This window comes from Apodemus sylvaticus, chromosome 2 (genome assembly GCF_947179515.1).
Source record: "Apodemus sylvaticus chromosome 2, mApoSyl1.1, whole genome shotgun sequence".
NCBI classification, from domain to species: Eukaryota; Metazoa; Chordata; class Mammalia; order Rodentia; family Muridae; genus Apodemus; species Apodemus sylvaticus.
Window position 1 is genome coordinate 123,751,102 of NC_067473.1, and position 19,630 is coordinate 123,770,731.

General features: G+C 41.7%; 1 protein-coding gene across 3 annotated transcripts in view; it reads right to left on the bottom strand.

Annotated features, from left to right (window-relative positions):
* Adamts9 (ADAM metallopeptidase with thrombospondin type 1 motif 9) overlaps positions 1–19,630 on the bottom strand; it is a 171,390-nt gene that overhangs the window by 80,021 nt on the left and 71,739 nt on the right. For all 3 annotated transcript variants that reach the window (XM_052174356.1, XM_052174353.1, XM_052174352.1), the window contains exons 22-27: positions 17,857–18,021; positions 11,357–11,476; positions 7,956–8,060; positions 7,624–7,791; positions 5,728–5,991; positions 1,875–2,036 (exon numbers count right to left, since the gene is read on the bottom strand). In XM_052174356.1, the coding sequence (XP_052030316.1) occupies positions 1,875–2,036; positions 5,728–5,991; positions 7,624–7,791; positions 7,956–8,060; positions 11,357–11,476; positions 17,857–18,021 (984 nt within the window). The remainder of the gene's footprint in view (positions 1–1,874; positions 2,037–5,727; positions 5,992–7,623; positions 7,792–7,955; positions 8,061–11,356; positions 11,477–17,856; positions 18,022–19,630) is intronic.

Sequence of the window (19,630 nt, forward strand, 5' to 3'; positions counted from 1 at the left end):
GAAAACACAGGTTACTGCTGGTTGCACTTGCTACCTCCCTGACCTGGAAGGTAAACTCCTGTTGCTGAAGATACCATGTATTTCACAAACAGGATCCAGAGCTGGTTCTGACCTCAAAGCCTCCACTACAAAGTCTATCTTTCATGGTACCAGAAGGTACCATGCAAGCTTCCATGTAACAAATATTCCTACCCAGATATAATGCCTATGTATTAAAACAGCATCCAGCATGACAATATCCCTGAGGGCGTGGTAGTGGCATGTACGCCTTGGTGGTAACCAATAGCTGTTTACTTGAATTCAACAAGAGGGAAATCATGCATGGTACTGGAAACACAGCCAACTATCTGAGGCTAATGAATTTGTGGTCTTGGAGGAGAAGCAATAGCCACCACTTTACCGAAACTGCACATTTCCCAAATTCATTCTAATATTTATCTTTATACTCACCATCAAACAAATATTTCTTTGCAACCACTACAGAAAAAAAAAAACAACTGTTCAAAATGCTGAGAACAGTGGCTATATGGTGCCTAGCTCCAAATAGACTATAATACAACTCATACACATATGCACACACACACACACACACACACATCCCAGCTATTAACACAATTCATGCACCTCAGGCTAAGGATCAGAGTAGAGAGCTGTGAAAAGACTGTAGCAGCTAGAACAGGATGCTTTCTATGAGATTTCATGTCTTAGAAATGCCAGAGAAGCTAAGCTACACTTACGAAATCTCATCAACCTAGCTGCCTAAACAAGACCTTAAACAAGGATGGCATCAATAGATTTGCTACCATGCAAGGGAAATCTCACTGGATTCCAACCCTAGACAAAAAACTATAGGCAACTAATAAATATTAAAAGTGAGAGAGTCTTCCCTAGGAAGAGCACCCAAACTGGTTATCCAATAGCAAGTGGTCATCCCTGGAATCATATACACAGAAGTAACAATATATGGAACAAACAAGTTGTATGTACATATTTAGGGTTACTATTATTATTTGTTTTGTTTTGTTTTTCAAGAAAGGGTCTCTTTGTGTAACTGTGGCTGCCCTAGAACTCACTCTGGCTTTGAATTCAGAGATAAACCTACCTCTGCCTCCCAAGTGCTGCAGTAAAAGGCATGATCCACCACTGCTTGGGGATTATATATGTGTATATATAACATATATAAAACAGCAATTAAAGAAACAAAGACCATGATTTTGAGAGAGAACAAAGGAGTGCAAGGGAAGGGCTGGAGTGAGGAGGAATGGGAAGTGGGAAAATGGGTTAATTATATCTTAGAAAAAGAGAGGATCACAGGAAGTGGACCTGTTTTTATGCATTCCAAACACTGTGTTAGCCTTTATCAGGAAAAGTGGAAAATTCTGCAAAGCTAACAGTCAAAGAGGTCTTGATTGGAGCATGGAGAACATACAGTTCGTCATTCATTTAGTGTCATCTGTGGTAAGAATAACACCCTTTCTGGTTTTGTAAAGAATTTGAAACCTTGGAAGGCATTCTGCTAGGGAAACGAGTGCGCCCAAAACTATAAGAATAATGGCAAGACTCCCATGGCCACATTTTAACATGTGATTTCCAATCCTTATAAGCATTCATTATTATTTTTTTAACTATTAGAAGTTAATTAATAAACAACTTAGATTTATGCACAATCTTTCCTCATTACCCACCCCTTATATATTCACGCTTTCTCTCGTTAGTAGTAAGTGCATTTAAATTGCAGGATGGAACCAACGAAGATCTTCTAGGGAACCCCAGATAAAGAAATTTCCCCTAGATCTGGTTCTGAAAAATGAAACCTTAAACCATAGAATCTAGGCAACAAAGGACAGACAGACGGACAAACGGCTTGCTCTTACCTCTCCCCAGCTGCCGTACGCCCACTGGGGACACGGGCCAGATTCACAGGCTCTTTGCTCGTCAGGTTTGATCCTCTCTACACAGTCATTGGCTGTGTATCCGTTCTCATCTTGACACACCACAACTCGCCTCTGGGAGCCTCCAGCGCAGGTACTAGAACACTAAGCAGAGAGCAGCAGATTTATCGTCAGCACCAGCTGCCTCCTACCTGCACATAAATCAGCTAGACAAGAGTTCATAGACAGTCTTCATAGACAGTGGAGAAAGTTAGGAGAGACTGGGTACTTCCCCAAGGTTGGGTTGTTCACTTTGTACACATATGCGAATGCCCAGACGGCAGAGGGGGGCTTCCCTCCACATTCTCCACGTTGGCTGTCAGCAGGGGTTGGATGCAGTGAGTGATTATGTTTACAGTTCTCTGTGCAGCTCTGTTCATTGTCCACCCGTGTCTGTTGTCCTCATTTCTGAGAGGGGCAGAAGTATCACAGTCTGTGGACATTTTTTCAAATGTCAAGAGCTTCTAGAACCAATGTTTGAGTCGCTCTCAACACAACTCATATTTATTAAATATGAGTTCACTCATATTTAATAAATTGCCAATTGTGGAAATTGAACTTGCCTGTGAACTCCTTCAGGGGCTTCGTAATGGTGCCACAGAATGTCATTTAAATATTAGACAGCAGGTGATTTTCTCCCTTGCCCTGAACCTGTTTACTTCAGTGGCCGATGGTAGAAAAGTGTAGTTTACTTGCTTTTTACTTCCTCAATGAACTCAATTGAATTCCACCTTGACAAGTCTCCCATTTCAGTGGAATGTTCTTTAGCGGCCGTTGTTGTTTGCATTTCGGTGGTTTCCCACACACATTTCTCACAGCTCTCCTATGACCCTACTACAGTTGGAGTGTTTCTCTTTCCAGAAATTCCTTACCTCTTTAACCTAGTGTGTTTTCTAGCACCCTCCACTCTGATGACCAGGAAAGGCTGGAATGCTTATACTCAATAAGTCTTCAAAATCACACAATTTTCTCCAACTAACAAGCTGAGTAAAGTTGTAGGTTCCAATTTTGGAAGAAAGTTTCTTACTGTGTAGCTGAGGCTAGTCTAAAACCCATGTGCGATTCTCCTGCCTTGGCCTCTAGAGTGCTGGGATTGCAAGCATGGGGGCCACCAAATCCGTCCCACCACCCACCGGTTCTCAAAGCCAGTGTCATTTTAAATTATCCTCTGACTGTGCTTCAGTTAGCCTGCGCCATATCAAGTTGTGAAGAAAAAAATTGCTGCTGAGTGCATTTGACCACAGCTCAGTTTCTGTGCTCGGAAAAGAACAGTTGATCACCTATCCTGGTCAATTTATAGGTGATTTAAAAAGTTAAAAACTTTTCAAGCATCCTGTGGCTATATGACACAATCTTGGGTAAAGGATCTTGCCTCTAAAGCTGATGCCCTCAGTTTGATTCCTAGGACTCATTTGGTGGAAAGAGAAAATTGACTCTGGGGAGTTGTCCTTTGATCTCCTCTCATGTGCACACGAAAGAAAAAGAAAAGGAAAAAGAAGGTAAAAATACACCCTATGCAGAACTGACACTTTTCAGTCACGGAGTGGGGCAATAGACCGGTGGTGTCTGAGAACCATTTAAGTGTATTTTGTTTTAAAATTTTTACTTTTTTTCCCTGAAGGTTCTGGGAAACTTACTCTGAGCCTACTTGTTTTTTCGTTTGTTCCAGTTTCAAGCTAATATATAATAAAGACACAGAGAGCAATTATCTTAAGTAGCTTTGAAGAGCAGAATGTAAAAACACTGGGAAAGGCCTGTATGTTATAAATGGACTTATAATATCCCTTGAGCTTTCCACTGGATACAGTTTTATAACATCCCTTTATGTCACCTTTATGTCTTGTTACCCTACCACAAGGAACACTCAGTGTCACAGGCTGTGCTCACCCAGTCACCATATTAAATGCAAAGATTCCCGAGCAAATTTCACTCCCCAGAGAGAGATGAGGCATAACAACTTAAGACACACACACAAAAAAATACAAAATAAAGATTACACTTACACTGTCCAGCTGAAGCCTCACTTAGAAAAAGAGGAAAATAAAAATAAACACAAGAGAAAACCAAAAGCATCATAAGGAAAATAATATTCTTTCCTGATCTAATCCTTCTAGATTGGGGCCTCTGCCTCAGGGTAGAATCATTTAAGAGGGAACAAACTCACCTTCCCTATAAATGGATTCAAATAAAAATAGTACTAAACAACAAAACAAAACCCCTTCCCAAGCCAAACATCATCAACCGAAAAAACCAAACCAAAAAAAAAAAAAAAAAAAGAAAAAATCCAACAACAACAATAACAACAACAACAAAAACCCTTTTATAGTACCATCAAAATATACATGTGGGACTTCTGAATCTTTTTTTTTTTTCCAAGCCAGGAAAAACCATGATCACTGATCACTGGTCAGTTTTTCAGAACTGAAAACCTGAAAACTTTCCTAAGTAGGGGAGACTTGCAGGAAATGGAGAGGAGGAGGAGGAGGAGGAGCAAGAGGAGAAGGAGGAGGAGGAGGAGGAGGAGGAGGAAGAGGAGGAGGAGGAGGTGAGCAGGTGGAGCTGTTGAGTTAGAAAGCCAGCAGTCACACTCAGGAGTCTGTCTACACAGACTCCAATCAGCACCAAGGTCTGATTTCCACTGCATTTGCACTCACCGTGGGGGAGCGGCAGACTTCTAATCCTTTCAGCCCAGAAATAATTTAACACAATTAGCGGTACTAGAGGGAAACTATACACACACACACACACACACAAAAAAAAAAAAAAAAAAAAAAAAAAAAAAAAAACACCAAGGCTCCCAGGGATTGGCATGCCCACTCTAATTACTCCGCCTGCAGAGGTTGTTGTCATCCTTCCCTTGGGAATGCCATGACGTGTTTCAGCATTCTACAACGTATTTTTTTTAAAAAAAAAAAATCATCCAGCATAACAGTTTAAAGCCATCCGGATGCAATTTCTTTTGTTTTGACATTAAATATTTTTCATGGCCTTGGTGGTTTGGAAGGCCAGTAATGACAAACGTGATGAAGATAACTCAGCAGTTGCCTGGCTTCATCTAGAAGCAGGTGAGGCACAAAGTCCTTTACATAATCACCTCATTTAACCCATGAAATGACAGAAAGGACTTAACCTTGTCATCTTTTTGTAGACAAAGAAACTGAAGTTTACCTAGGAAAGGATATCTGCCTCCAGCATGCCTTTAATCCCAGCATTTGGGAGGCAGAGGCAGGCCGATTTCTGAGTTCGAGGCAAGCCTGATCTACAGAGTGAGTTCCAAGACAGGGCTACACAGAGAAACCCTGAAAAAACAAACAAACAAACAAACAAAAGAACTTCCCTTCGGCCTAGGGGATGGCTCCTCAGGTGAACTCGCTTGCTGCCAAGCCTCATAACCTGACTTCAATCCTTGGGCCCACACAATGGAAGGAGAGCATCCCTTGCAGCTAGCCATGGCCTGATCCTCACAGTGGCAGGCACATACATGTACAAATAGACATTTAAGAAGAAAAGAAAAAAGAATGCCTCTTCAGAAAAGTCTCTCTGCTCTCTCTCCTCCAGCTATACTCTGCCTGGCCTTCATGGTTCAACCATGACACCTCATCACCCAGGATTGAAACCCCCTCCTCCAAAGGGGCTCTTCCCTGGGACTGCAACTAACCCATTGGTATTCACCACACTTGATTGCAAATGCGTGTCCATAATCTTTCAAAGGAAAACTGCTTCAGATCCAGTTCTGGTCTGCTTCCTGCCATTATGCTACTCAAGTCGGAGAGAAGGAAGCAGAGCGGGTACTCACTGCTCCCCAGGGGCCGGTTCTCCACTGGTTTCCGCCAAGCACGTGGGTGCGGCTAGGGCTGTCACTCCCACTCCGGGGACGGAAGTCCTCATTTTGAAATGGGTGAGCCAAGCCAGTCCATTGAGGGCATGGTGACATGGAGCAGTCCTGGTCAGTCTCTGGGATATAATCTGGGTCACACTCACTCCGATCAATCACATGGTCGCTGTAGTTGACACACACCACTTGTCGGGTTGCCTTACCTTGCCCACAAGTCACGGAACACTATGTTGAATATTTGGGAAGAAAGAGGGGAACTGTCATTTGGGAGTCAGAGTTATGTTTTTGAGTTTATGTTTCTTCAGGTGGCTGAATATTTTCCCAGGTACCCAGCTAAAAGTCTTAGAATCAGCCTTGATTGCTTTCTTCTGTTTCCATCTGATCTCTCTTGCCAGGATTAATGTCATAGTTATCAGCTGGTCTCTTCTGATTAGGACTTGACACATCTACCTATGTGTTGCTTAGCAGCGACAAAACGCCACCCATTACAATTGGTGCCGTAACTCAATGCACCCATCTGGTGACTTCCCAGCTCATTTAAAACAATATCCAAATTCCCTGTTGATTTGTGAGGCTTTTGAGTACAGAGCCTCTGGCTACTGCCTTGGCTACTCTTTTATTCTTGATAGACTGTAATTAAAGATTCTTTTCTCTTCTCACTTTATGCATTAAAGTAGGTTGAGATACTTGTTGAGTATCTATTTTCTGCTAAGCATCCAATGTATATAATCTCGACCACACTAACAATGTCATAAAATAGGTATTCACCCTGGTCATTTTTAAAAATTAGTTTTATTTACTTATTCAATTTTGTGTGTGTGTGTGTGTGTGTGTGCATGTGCAGACCTGAGGAGAATGGCCGGTGTTATCTTTCTATAATTCATTGTCTGACTTCCTTGGGACAGTGCCTCACTAAACCATAGACTCTCAGTTTTCAGGTAACCTAGCTGGCCAGCAAATTCTGGGGATCCCTTGGAATCTGTTCATCTCTGCTCCCTGGCACTGAGTTACCAGCATGTCCTCCATGCCCAGTCTCTATGTGGGTGCCAGGAATATAACCTCAGGTCCTGTTGGCACCGAGAGAGCTCTTACCCACTGGACCATATCCTAGGCCCATTCTTCTTTTAAGAGAAGAAGAAAAAAATGTGGCTCAAAGAGTTTAAATTGCTCTGAACCAAGCAATCAATAAATGACTAGGTCTGAATTTCTGGTAGCGCTGAGTCCCTGTCTCACACATATAGTTTGAAATGTCCTGTGATACTAATCTTATTTCCCCACAGCCTTCCTGTTTACCTAACCTAAGCTACTTCCTGGGTTGTGGGAGTGTTGAAAGGCGGGCATCAGAAGTTGCCTGAAGAAAAGGTTCATCTGATTTTATAAAAATCCACACAGTCGGTGCCTGTGTCCCTAGAAGGCCAGACAGGGCCCACAGTGCTGTGAGGAGGTCCCATGGCATTCCTGGAAGGGAACCAAGGGACACACCTGTCTTTGAGAGATCACAGGATGCATGAGCCATCAGACTCAAAATCAGAGAACCCCCCAGACCGCTTCCTCATAGTGCCACTATTGGGCTTCATATAAGTCAGTTATATACTGATATGCCTCAGCAGACTGAGATCTGCAATCAATCAGTCCAGCAGGACGGGTACTGATTCACATACTACTTATAAATGTGCACTCCTTGGACATTCGACTAAGATTTCTTTCATACTTAGCTAGATACATATATGTGAAATAGAATAATTGGAGTCTCATGTACAACTCTGAAATATTATCTGTTCATAATATGGATCGTCCAATTCCTTATCACCATACCCATCTTCCAATCCCACCCAATCCCACAAAATCCTCGCTTACAGAGCTCCAGTCTAGAGCCTTCCACTGTCCACAGGGTGTCACAGAACACTCTTCCTTGGCCACTGGTTTAGGCAAGGCAGCACAGGCACTCTCATCAGCCACAGAACCGTCCTCATCTCGGCAGCTGACATATCTCATCCGGGTACCTTTCCCACAAGTGGCGGAGCACTGCGTGTGGGAGTGAAAGGACAGACATGTCATTTGAGATGGCTTCCTAGTGTTTCTTATTAAGCCCAGTTTCGTATCAGTTCTTAACCCCCTTACTATAGTCATCTCAGAGAACATCTGTCTCCTCTGCACACCTCCCCACTTTCCCCCAGTCCATTTCTTACTGGAGTCCAAGACCCAAATCGCCACTGGGTTCTGGGTATACTGTGTGTATTTCTCCTTGGTTCCAGGGCCAGTATGGAAGGGTGACAAGATGCTAATTCACAGTCCTAGACATGAAAGGAAGAAACATTATGTTTCCAGGCAGCACATGTTCATAGAGACACAGTCATGGTAAGAGCGCGTCACACCAAGAAGTCTAAATACTCTTATTTCTACCTGTTTCTACAAGCCCCTGACTTAGTCCCAGCTGCTTCAGTTTCAAAGAGAGATAGGATCTGAATCCTTTTCTGGATGCCTTAACCCAGAGCAGGGGCTCCTTAAGGATCAGCAAAGCCCTGCTTAGTCACCTCACCTGTTTATAGGAAAGGAGGGAAACAGTGTGAATGGGGTGTGTATGTCTGGAAAGAGCAGGATAACATTTAAAAAGTATTAACTGTTAATGTTTAAATATTCTCAAGGCTAAATTGTGTTCTCACATTTCAGGTAGTTTCCTAATCAAAATTTGCTAATCCTAAACTTGTTTTCCCAGGGGGCACCTAAAGATAACACGGGGGGGGGGGGGGGGGGGGCCTGAAGGCCAACCTTTGATAAAAAAGGAATTTTCTGTAGGCCAACGGTAGGAATTCGCATAATGCCCCTCAGTCACTGGGTGAACATTGCTGTAGTGAACTCAGTCATTTGTGGGTGGATACAAATCTCTTATTTACAGAGTGGAAAACAAAAGAGCGCACCTGTTTATAATCACTGCTAGCCTCAGGAGCTGCCCACAGCTCCTGGCTTTGATACATAGTTATCAAAGGCCCAGCAGTCAGCTGACTCAGGGCAGAAATGCTGGGGCCTCAGACTGAAGGTCACTCACTAAGGCTTGGTCGCCCTCAAACCTTATATGCGGCATAACTTTACATATGGTGTGAAAATCCGACTACCTAGCTCCATGGCTTTTTCCTTTGCCTGTGCACCAAAGAGAGTCCCAGGGGACTTTTGCAAAAAGTAAACAATTTGCCCATAGGCTTTGACTGTGGGAGCCTATAGATAAATGAACACTATAGAATGAGAAAAATCCCATTGAAATTGCTAATTCCCATTACATCACCTGATGTAAAGACTGACATTTTCTTGGGACTAACTACTCTTTGTGTGTGTGTGTGTGTGTGAGAGAGAGAGAGAGAGAGAGAGAGAGAGAGAGAAAGAGAGAGAGAGTAGACCCGTGTTCATGTTGAGTGTCTTTCTTAGTCATTTAGAACCTTAATTTTAGAGCCAGGGTCTCTCACACAATGTGAAGCCCACTGATTGGCTAAGTTTACTAGCCCATGAGTTCCAAGGGGATACACCTATTTCTCCTTCCTACCGCAGGGTTACAGACATACCCCGCACCCAGCTTTAATGCAGGTAATGGGGAAGTGAATTCAAGTTCTCATGTGTAGAAAAAAATTTTCCCAACTGAGAGAATTCCTTGTCCCTGAACCCCCCATATCATTTTGAACATTTTAATAAAATTATAAAAGTAAAGTTTATACAGGTATACTACTTATTAGGTTAATTGACAAGCAGCACTAATATGATGAACATCATTATATTCACCGTTTGTGATTCTTTATCCATAAACGGCATGTCATAAAATGTACCCGACTGAGGGTGCCCAGCTTGGAGGCAGTCCATTGGCTGCACAAGGCCTTTTCTTAAAACATGGCTTCCAAATACAGACTTGGCTTAAATCTATCTTTAGTAGTTATCAAATCTATTATGCAAACTCAAACCTTCTCTTGATGTTAATGGTAACAAGATCACTCAAAGAACAGTGAGCTTGTGAAGAACCATATCCTCATGAGAGGAAAAACTGTGTGTGTGTGTGTGTGTGTGTATGTGTGTGTATGTATGTATGTGTATATGTATGTGTGTATATGTGTGTCTGTGTATGTGTGCATGTGTGTATATGTGTGTCTGTGTATGTATGTGTTTGTATGTGTGTATGTATATGTGTATGTATGTGGGTATATGTGCATGTCTGTGTGTGTCTGTGTCTGTACATGAGTATATGTGTGTGTCTGTGTATGTGTGTATATGTGTGTATGTATGTGTATGTATTTGTGTGTCTGTGTATGTGTGTATGTTTATGTGTGTGTGTTTGTGTGTGTGTGTACCTACAAGCAGACATTGAAATCAGATATTTGTATTTCTGTGCACACTTAGAAATTTTACTGAGTTACATGATATATAGCAAAAACATTTACCAGTGACATTAAAACCTACAATGACCTCAGATTTCATATAGCCAATTGATTCTAATAATAGATTTCTATTTATTTTTTTGTTCAACTTTTGAACCTACTGACAAAGGATGACTCTAATTGCTGAAAAAGATAGTTGAGGTGTGTTCCTGAATTATATATAGTGTGTGGATGTTTAGGAGGTGAGGTGTGGGTGGGGACGTAGCTGAGTGGGTAGACTCCTTGCTAGCATGCATGAAATCCTAAATGCAATACTCAGGACTGCTTAAACCAGAGCGACACATGTCGGGAAGCTCATGTCTCAAGAAGTAGACAGGAAAAGTATCAGAAATTCAAAATTGTTCTTGGCTACAAAGAGAAAAGTCAGCCTGGGCTGCCTGAGACCTTATGCTATTGAAGAAAAATTCTTTACAGAATCAGATAATAATTTTCAAATATTCACCTTCAGATGTTATTCATAGTGAAATGACTACAAATTGTTTAAGTCTCTCTGTCACTTCCTGAAGTCAGAAACAATGGACATGACAGTAAATGAAGCTGTAGGTTATAGCACCTGCTGGCATCTGTGGCTTGCTGTCTCATCACGCCAGGTGCCAAGCTACGCACTTGACCTTGTTAACAGAGCAAGGCTATGCTGCCAGGGATACATACAGGTGTCAGGGGCCTCATGAGCACAGGTGACTGCGATACATAGTAACTCTCTAAGTGGTGAGGATTTATCAGCTGTCTTGTCCCCAGTACTTTGCAGTTTTAAGAGCAGCCTCTGGCTCCCAAGACCCTGTGAAGTTTGCTGTTGGGTCTTAAGAGTTGCTCCAAACTAGCTTGAGCAGCACACACTTCTTGCGATTACGCCTGAACTTCTGGAGGAATCTTCGAATAAACTATGTAAGATTTCCAAGTACAAGATAAAACCAACTAATATTTGCCGTTTGAGAAGAATGAAATGCTTATCTACAGATACTTAAAACAACTTAAAAAAAAAAAGACAAAACCAGTAAAGCAGAGGTTAGATTCTAAATGGAAAAGAAAATAAGAAGTAATTACCAGATAATGTACTACCCCAGCTGTTCTGTTGATGGATTTCTCTATGGAAATGTTTCAGTTTTGTCTGAACCAGTGAGATTTTGGCCCCTTACTGCCCAAAGCCAATACCCGAGTTGAAACAGGAGACTCACCTGGGTGTCGGTTGGCCTAGTTGCTGCATTACAGTCATTGTCATCGACCACTGACATGTAAGTCCCCATGACACACTTCACTGCCCTTAACTGATATCCCTGTCCACAAGTGACGCTGCACTGGGGGAATAAAATAAAACAAAATGTCACCAAACCCTTTCTTTCATATATGCACCCCATACTATTCTGCAAGAGTATAGTCCTCCTGACACAGTGGACCTCAGGGCTGGCACCCAGAGATTAGGTAAAACTATGTAATCCTGCTTTGCACAATTTACACTGTTCGGTTACTATAATGACATTTAGAATTCTCTCTGTCTGCTACTGGGGTTCGGCTTGTAAGGGTTCAGCTTCTTGATCATCAGCTCCAGGAGGAAGAGGAGCATGTCTCCCCAGCTGCCAGGCCTTTCACACGACCTGCTAGAGTGTCCTGGTTAACACAGGTATTGCATAGACTTCTGTGAGCTTCAACTTCTGGGAAATAATTCCCAGCAAATAATTGAAAGCTGTATCACTATTTCTGCATAGGACGCCTTTTGCAGAGTTATTTGTAAGAAAGACAAAATATTGGAAGCCACCTACATATACAATAGCCAAAAGTTAGTTAAATATAATCACAGCATACAAGTAGTACAGAGATCAGTACAGTGGCTGCAAGGTACTCTGTCAGAGTTACAGGCCAAGGGAAGGGATGGGGGTGGAGGTGTGGGTGAGAGTGTTATGGGTAAGACAGCAGAAGATGTTGAAAGAATTCATCCCTAACACTGAAAGAGTCACTAATCCAGCAACAAGGGATATAAGTCAACTGCTAAGTGGAATTTTAATGATAATAACTAAAATCTGCAGTAAGTAGACAAGCACTAAATGAAGAAAGAAGCTAAAAAATTGATAACAAAGGATCATGACAGTTCTTACCCTTCCAAACACACTGTACATTCATCTCAATGTACATGAAACATTGTTTCAAGATAGGCCACCCATGAGGCCACACAAACAAGCATCAGTACATCGATAAGATAACATGGGATGTATCTTCTCTGACCACAAGGAAATGAGGCAGTCGCAAAAGCAAACCTGGAAAGTTTACCAATGTGTGGGAACTGATAAATTCCCTGGATGAATTAAGCAAGTAGTATGTCAGAGAATAAATTGCCGAGATATTAGAAAATACTCTGGGGAGAAAGATGAAAGAAGCAGGAAAGAACTGGAGAGACATGGCGAAAGCAGGGCTCATGAAGAAATGGATCGCAGCAAATGGCTACATATAAATGAATTAGAATGATTTCAAAACAGTAGCCTTACTAGAAATAGGAGCTTCTGTTCAAGTTGTGGCGGGTAACCTATAGCACTGGCAATAGCCTGTAATACTGGGGTGGTGGTGGTGGTGATGGTGGTGGTGTCTACAGGACACTTTGGCCAATGCCACAAAAAGATGTAATCCATCCTTGGTACTGAGGGTTTTAAATTTGGTAGCATTTGGGATATCATATTGTCCCCTATTATGCGGTGATTTTGTTTAAGTTCAGTTGTCTTCAATGACATGACACTGGGTATACCAATCACACTCTGAGTCATTGTTCTTTCTCAGGAGTAGATGACCAACACAAATCAGACTCTATGGTTTTTAGTGGCTCGTAGACCACTAAAATAAAAGAATATGAACATGGGTGGGTAGGAAAATGGGGAAGATTTGTGAGGAGTTGAGGGACAGGAAAGAACATGAGAAAAATGTGGTATATAAAATTCTCAAAGAATAAGTTAAAAGAAATAAAAATAACCTAAATTTTTATTTTAAGGAACAAAAAGGAAGAACAAGCTAAACCCCAAAGAAGAAGAAAGTAAGTAATAAATACCACAATAGACTTGAACAAGTTACAGGATAAAACAAAAACCCAGAGGACAGGAGGTGTGGTTTGGTGGGCAAGCACATGACTGGCAAACATGAGGGCCTGGGTTCAAACCCCAGTACCAGAAGAGAGAGAAGAAAGAACTGTATGAATATAGCTACACAAAGAGATTGGCTCAATAATAAAAATTCCCAATAAAGTCCAAGTGACTTTAAAGCCCAATGCTACTAAATATTAAAGAAATGTTAACATCAGTTCTTTTCTAACACTCCCAAAATATTGAGGAGGGATCATTTTCCACAAGGTCAGAACCTAAATATGGAAGAACCAAATATCTCATCTCTTATTAAAAATACTGCAAAGAGCATTCTAGGTAAGAGTATTGAAACAATTTTCAGTTATTTCCTGAGATTTTTATTCCATAGGGCCAGTGATAACAATATCAAAAGTGTGTGTGTGTGTGTGTGTGTGTGTGTGTTGGGAGGTTATGGACAAATATCTCTTGTAAATAAAGATACAAAACCTTTCAAGAAAATACTAGCAATTAAACTCTGTAACATGTAGGATTTAGCACAGGAATGCAAGGCTGGTTTGTGATTTAAAAAAAATCAATTAATGAAATGTATCGTATAAGTAGATAAAACAAAAAGAAAAAAACGAAAAAGACCTATGATCATGTCAACTGAAACAAAAGCATCACTTGGCAAAATTAAAAAAAAAAAAAACCTTTCATGCAAATGTACCCAAAAAACAAGTGAGGGGGCTTTCCTCAATGTGGTAAAATGCCCTTCCCTGCACATGCTTCCTACACATTGGGGAAGGATTTCCCCCACCACCACCCCCAGGTCAGGAACCTGAAAAGGATGTCTTGCAACCTTCACTATTCTGAGCACACTTGAGGTCTAGCTGGAGACAAAGCAGGGGGAGGTAAAAGTCAGATTGGAAAGTGAAGCCAAGTCCAGCCTTTCTGCAGGCGGTATCACAACACAGATAGCCCAAAGGCTGCAGAGAAACCACCATAGCCAACACTCAAATCCAGCAGTTTCTAGACACCAGATGAAATAAAAATAACAAAAAAGATGATTGATGATGATGATTAATTAGATATATGTTTCTATAGATCATCAAAAGTAACCCAAAGTGAAATTAAGAAAATAAGTGCATTTATTACAATACCTGAAAGAATAAAACCATCAGAAAAAATGTAACCATAAATGTGAAAGACTTCTACCATTAAAATCTCTAAAGGAATGAAGAAATTAAAAGTCTTAAATAAACTGAAAGATATTTATTTACTATAAAGTAAAGCTATAGAATTTCAATAGTCCCCAAACAGATCTAGAATCCATTGAAACCCAATACAAACTGGTTCATGCAAAAGGATGAAAAACGGGAGGAGACTCCAAGCACCAACAAATATAGAAGAAGAAGGATACAGTTGGAGGACTCATATTTTCCCATCTCAAAATTCTTGAAAGGAAGTGAAATGGTCTCATGCTGCCACCAGGACAAGTAGTCAGACTAGGGGGGCAAAGTTTCAAGTCCAGGAGCAAATATTGAATATTGAAACAATTTTCAGTTATTTCCTGAGATTTTTTTGGATCTCAGGATGCCAATACTCTTGACGGAGAAAGAAAGTCTCTTCAACAAGTAGTACAGGGACAGCTGTTTACCCACGTGTGTGAAGCCAGACTCCCATCTCATTCATATATATATAAAACAATGTATCAGTTGCCTAAAACCAATAGCTCCCAGGTATTTTTAACTCTAAAAATAAAAAGGGCATTCATGCTATTGGATTTGCCAATGGTTTGTTCACTATGATACTGTGAGCAAAGACAACAGAAGAACAAATAGATTACACCCTGCCTGAATGAAAAACATCCGTCCATCAAAGGACATGATTAGCAGAATTTTAAAAAACAACAAATGAGAGAGAAGAGACGATTTGTAAATGATATAATATCTGATTTTTTTTTTTATGAATCAGTACCCAGGCCATGTATGGAACTCAAATAACATCAGCAGCCTCCTGACCTTTAAACGACTGGGTGAGAATAGGACAGGGAATGGTACTGGGTAGATGGTGGGAAAGGGTAGGTTTTAAAGTGGTTGATAGATTTGCTTGATTCCTTTTTTTTTTTTTTTTTTGGAAGGGGAGGGAGACAGAGTTCCATGTAGCTCAGGCTGGCCTCACACTGAGGCTTTTACTCTGAGCTTCTGATCCTTCTGCCTCCATCTCCTGATTACTGAAATGATTAGGATGTGCCAGCAATCCTAGTGTGTGCACCATGCCAGCTGCTAGGGATGAGCCTAGGACTCGGTTCATACTAGAAGAGCACTCGGCCTACAGAGTCAGAGCTCAGATCAGATAGCGCACTTTCTAATCTTTTTAAATGGACACAAGGTTTGACTAGACATTTTGTTAAAGAAGATATTCAAATGGTGACAAGCACATGGCCGATTGATCAACATTTTTTTCTATTAGGGAAATATGAGCAGAAACCATAGTGAGATAGCACTTTACACTCAGTAGGAGGGTTACAATTTCAAAAGGAAGATAGTAACTGTTGATAATGATATGAAAGAAATTGTATATTGCTTATATATTGCTAGGAGGGATGAAAAATGGTACAGCCTCCGGGGGAAAGCCACTTGGAAGTTAAAAACCTAAACACAGAGTTACTATAGGAGCCAGCAATTATATCCCTGGGTAACAGATTGCAAATAAGTGTCATTGGGCACTAAAATAAATACTTGTTGATTTATGCCAGCAAAATTCATAGTCTTCAAAGTGTGGGGAGAACCCAAATATACATTTTTAGAAACTCATCCACGCAATGGGATAGGATTCTGAAGTTGACAGGAAGCTGAATCTGACATGTTGCTATGCAGATGTGTGTGAATGTGTGAGAAGCTCCGTGTAGTGTGAATGAAGCCAGACACAGAGTTTGTGCATTACACACAGCAAGTCCTGCTTATGCAAATCCACAGACCCCAAATGCAAACTTGGGGTTGGGGGAAGTTGCTAGAGGCTAAGAAGGAGATGGAAAATAATTGCTGAATGCATATAGGGTTTCTCTTGGGGTGCTGGAAATAGTTTGAAAATAGATGGAGGTCATAAAAGATGGATACAGTGAATAACACCAATTTGTTTAAGACAGTCAACCAAAAAATACAGGCAGAATACAATTCCAATGCAAGGTTTAAAAATGTTTTTTTTTTTAAATGCTGTGCTCAGTCAGCAGTATGTTTGATTTTTTTCCTTGTTAATACATACATTGGAAATTTTTATGAGTATTTTTGATTCTTTAACAATATCTTAAAAATAAGTATTTGCCTAAGTTGCACAATCAGTTAGAGAAAGACCAGATCCCTTGTAAGAGGAATGGGCAAAGAATGGATGAGAAACTGGTCTGTCAGTTGTAGTAGATGTGCAGTCACTTCCTGACGGTGAGCCCATGGTGTGTTAACAGCCTCTCATTAGCCAGGAAATGCTATAGATATTTGGACAAATAAGAAGCACTGTTTGAGAGGATAAAAGGGTTTTCTTTGTTATGATTTGCCACTAGACTGAGGCATCCTCTGAAGCAGAAGATTCTAGCAGAAAAGTGTCAGTATGGGGGTCTGAAAATGGCTGAGTGGGTAACGGGTGCTTACTTCCAAAATGAAGACTGGAGTTGAGTCCTTAGAACCCACATGGTGGAGGGAGGACCCAGCTCTCTAAGTTGTCCTTTAGCCTCTGCGTGCACATGACGGCACACGCACTCTCTCTCACCCCTCCCCAGTAAGTGTTAGAAAATGCAATAAGACAAACTTTAAAGACACTATCAGTAAGGATGAGGCCCGAGACGTGGTTATAAAGCTGCCTGTGTATTCCATGCAAGTTTGGAAATGGAGACAGAGGCTAAGGAACTGGAGTGGCTGTGGCTGGTCAGGGCGCAGGGAGTCATTCTTCAACAGATTGCATAAGTGACAGCAGACAGCTGTTCCACTTCTACTGGGAACTTGGAGTGCTGCTTAAATAGTACACAGCACTCTCTTGCTTCTATATTAGGAAAGACTAGATTCCAAGAGCAAACTGGGCCCAGGGGACGTGCACTCTCTCCTTTTGAAATGGTAGATGTGGAACCCATTACATACTAGAAGAGTAGGAAAAGATTCTCAACCCAATGATTGTGATGCTGAACCCCTTTGATGTGACTGCATTTGAAGAATCCCACTTATTTATGAGAGGTGAGTTTTGGATTCTTCTCGTTGGCAGCCAAAATATCCCTTCCAAAGCACAGCCCTCTGGTCCAAATCAGCTGGCAGGCAGGATCTCATACCCACCGAAGCTCACTCCGGGGAGGATTACATCTGCCAGATGGCACGTCTGTTGTGAATTTGTTTAAATACTTGTGTGCAGTTTAGAACAGGGTGAAAACCTGCACGTGGAGTTGTAACTGGAGTAATCAGCTCCAGCAGGGCAAGGTAACCCTGGAAGCATTGCAGGGCGGCAAGCTACAGTCCCATGTGCAGGATCTGGAGCCGCTTAAGTACAGTGCAGGCCAAGTCACACAGCAGCGCAGTGGTAAAGCCCCGCCACTGGAATGCCCCTCTCCAGATAAGGGGGGGAAAGAATGCAGTTAAGAATCTTATCATTCAAAATACCTGTCCCCAGGGTCCCGCCTGCCAGGCTGCACACTCTGGCTGCTGACACGTCTGCATGGGCTCCGGCTTGGCCTCAGGGTCACACATTCTATCGCTTAATCGATCTTCGCCAAACTGACACCAGACCTGGCGGTGCTTATGCCCTTTCCCACAGGTGACCAAGCACTGGAATGAAAAGCAGAGGCCATCAGGGTTGCTTGTGATCAATGTGCTGGAGCCTGTGGGGGCTGTTCTCTAATGAGAGCAGGTGGCCTCTCCCGACTCCCGGCCCCTCCCCACTGCCGAGTAGCAAGGAGCAAACACACCCACTGCTCCTGGCTTCCTTTCATCCCGTTCTCTTTCTCCTTTCTCCTTGCCCTCTTTCTTTTTATCCTGGCACAGCTTCCGGAAGCCCAGGCTGGCCTCCAATTCACCATGTAGCTGAGGGGCACTGAACATTCTGATCCTCTGGCCTCTACTGGCCGACTCCTGGCATTGTGGGTGGGCGTGCCCGCTAAGTCTGGGTTATATGCTGTTGGGGTTCCAGCCTAGGGCTTTGTGCATGTGAGGCAAGTGCTCCTCCAGTCGAGCTACATGCTCAGCCCCCTCTTTCTGCGTTCTTATGATTATGAAATTCTCACACATACATATCATTATGCTCCACCCATATTTGCTCCCACTAGCTGCACCCCCGTTCCTTCTACTCTTTCCCTCATCTCCTTCTTTTCCTTTACCCGAATCATTTTCTCTTATTCCCTTTGTATTTGAGATCTTATGGCCAGATTCAAACACAGAAAACCATGCTCTGAGAAACAAACAGTAGTCAGGATTTTCCATCACAGAAGTTCAGTGTGAAGAATTAAAAGCCCTTATCAACTTGTACACCTCTATAACCAAGTCACAGTGTCTCTGTGCCTCAATATTTACATCTATAAAATGGGGATAACAATAATTCTGGCTCTGAGAAACTTAAGTGTCTAGCAAGTACAGTATTCATGTATGACATTCTCACAAAAGAAAAAAAAGTTAAATATAATCATCATTATTGGAAAAATTAAAAAATGCCTAAAGAGCACAAAAGACAAAGTAAAATAATGGAAGGTTTCTTCAATTCTCTATTCTTTCCTTTCTAGTCTTTTTATCCAAGGGTACTGAATATTAACTAAGTGTTGGAACAATCAAGTTGTATGTTCAGTATTTATTCAAACACCTGTTTAGTCATGGCTTGCTATAAAAGTTCCCTCTTCTTTATTTTTTATTTTTTAGGCTAGGGTTTCATGTGTCTTAGGCTAAGCCTTAAATTTACTACAGTACATACAGCCGAGGGTGGTCTGGATTCCTGATCTCCTAAGATCACCCAAGCCACCGCATCTGGCTTCATGAATAACTGGACATTAAAGTATTAGCTATCCAAGTAAAATGTGAACCTGCTATCTTCAATCATATTTAAAAAACAACAACAACAAGGATTTAGTGCGTAGCCTACTGGGGAAGCACCAAGTTTGTTGATCATGTGTTCACAAGTCAGACATAGGTAAGAACACATGCTGATACTTGGCCATTCCAACAGCATTTGGGGTATTCTGTTCAGATTTGATGCCTGAGCAGTTAATATTACACTCACATGGGGGGAGATGAGTGTGTGTATGTGTATGTGTGTGTGTGTGTGTGTGTGTGTGTGTGTGTGTGTGTGTGTTGGGGCTGTAGCAACTTTGCTTCCCCACATTTCTGACTTGTCCAGTTAATAAGGGACATCTACTTTTCCACTACTTGCATCTGTTGAAGGAGGTGACGT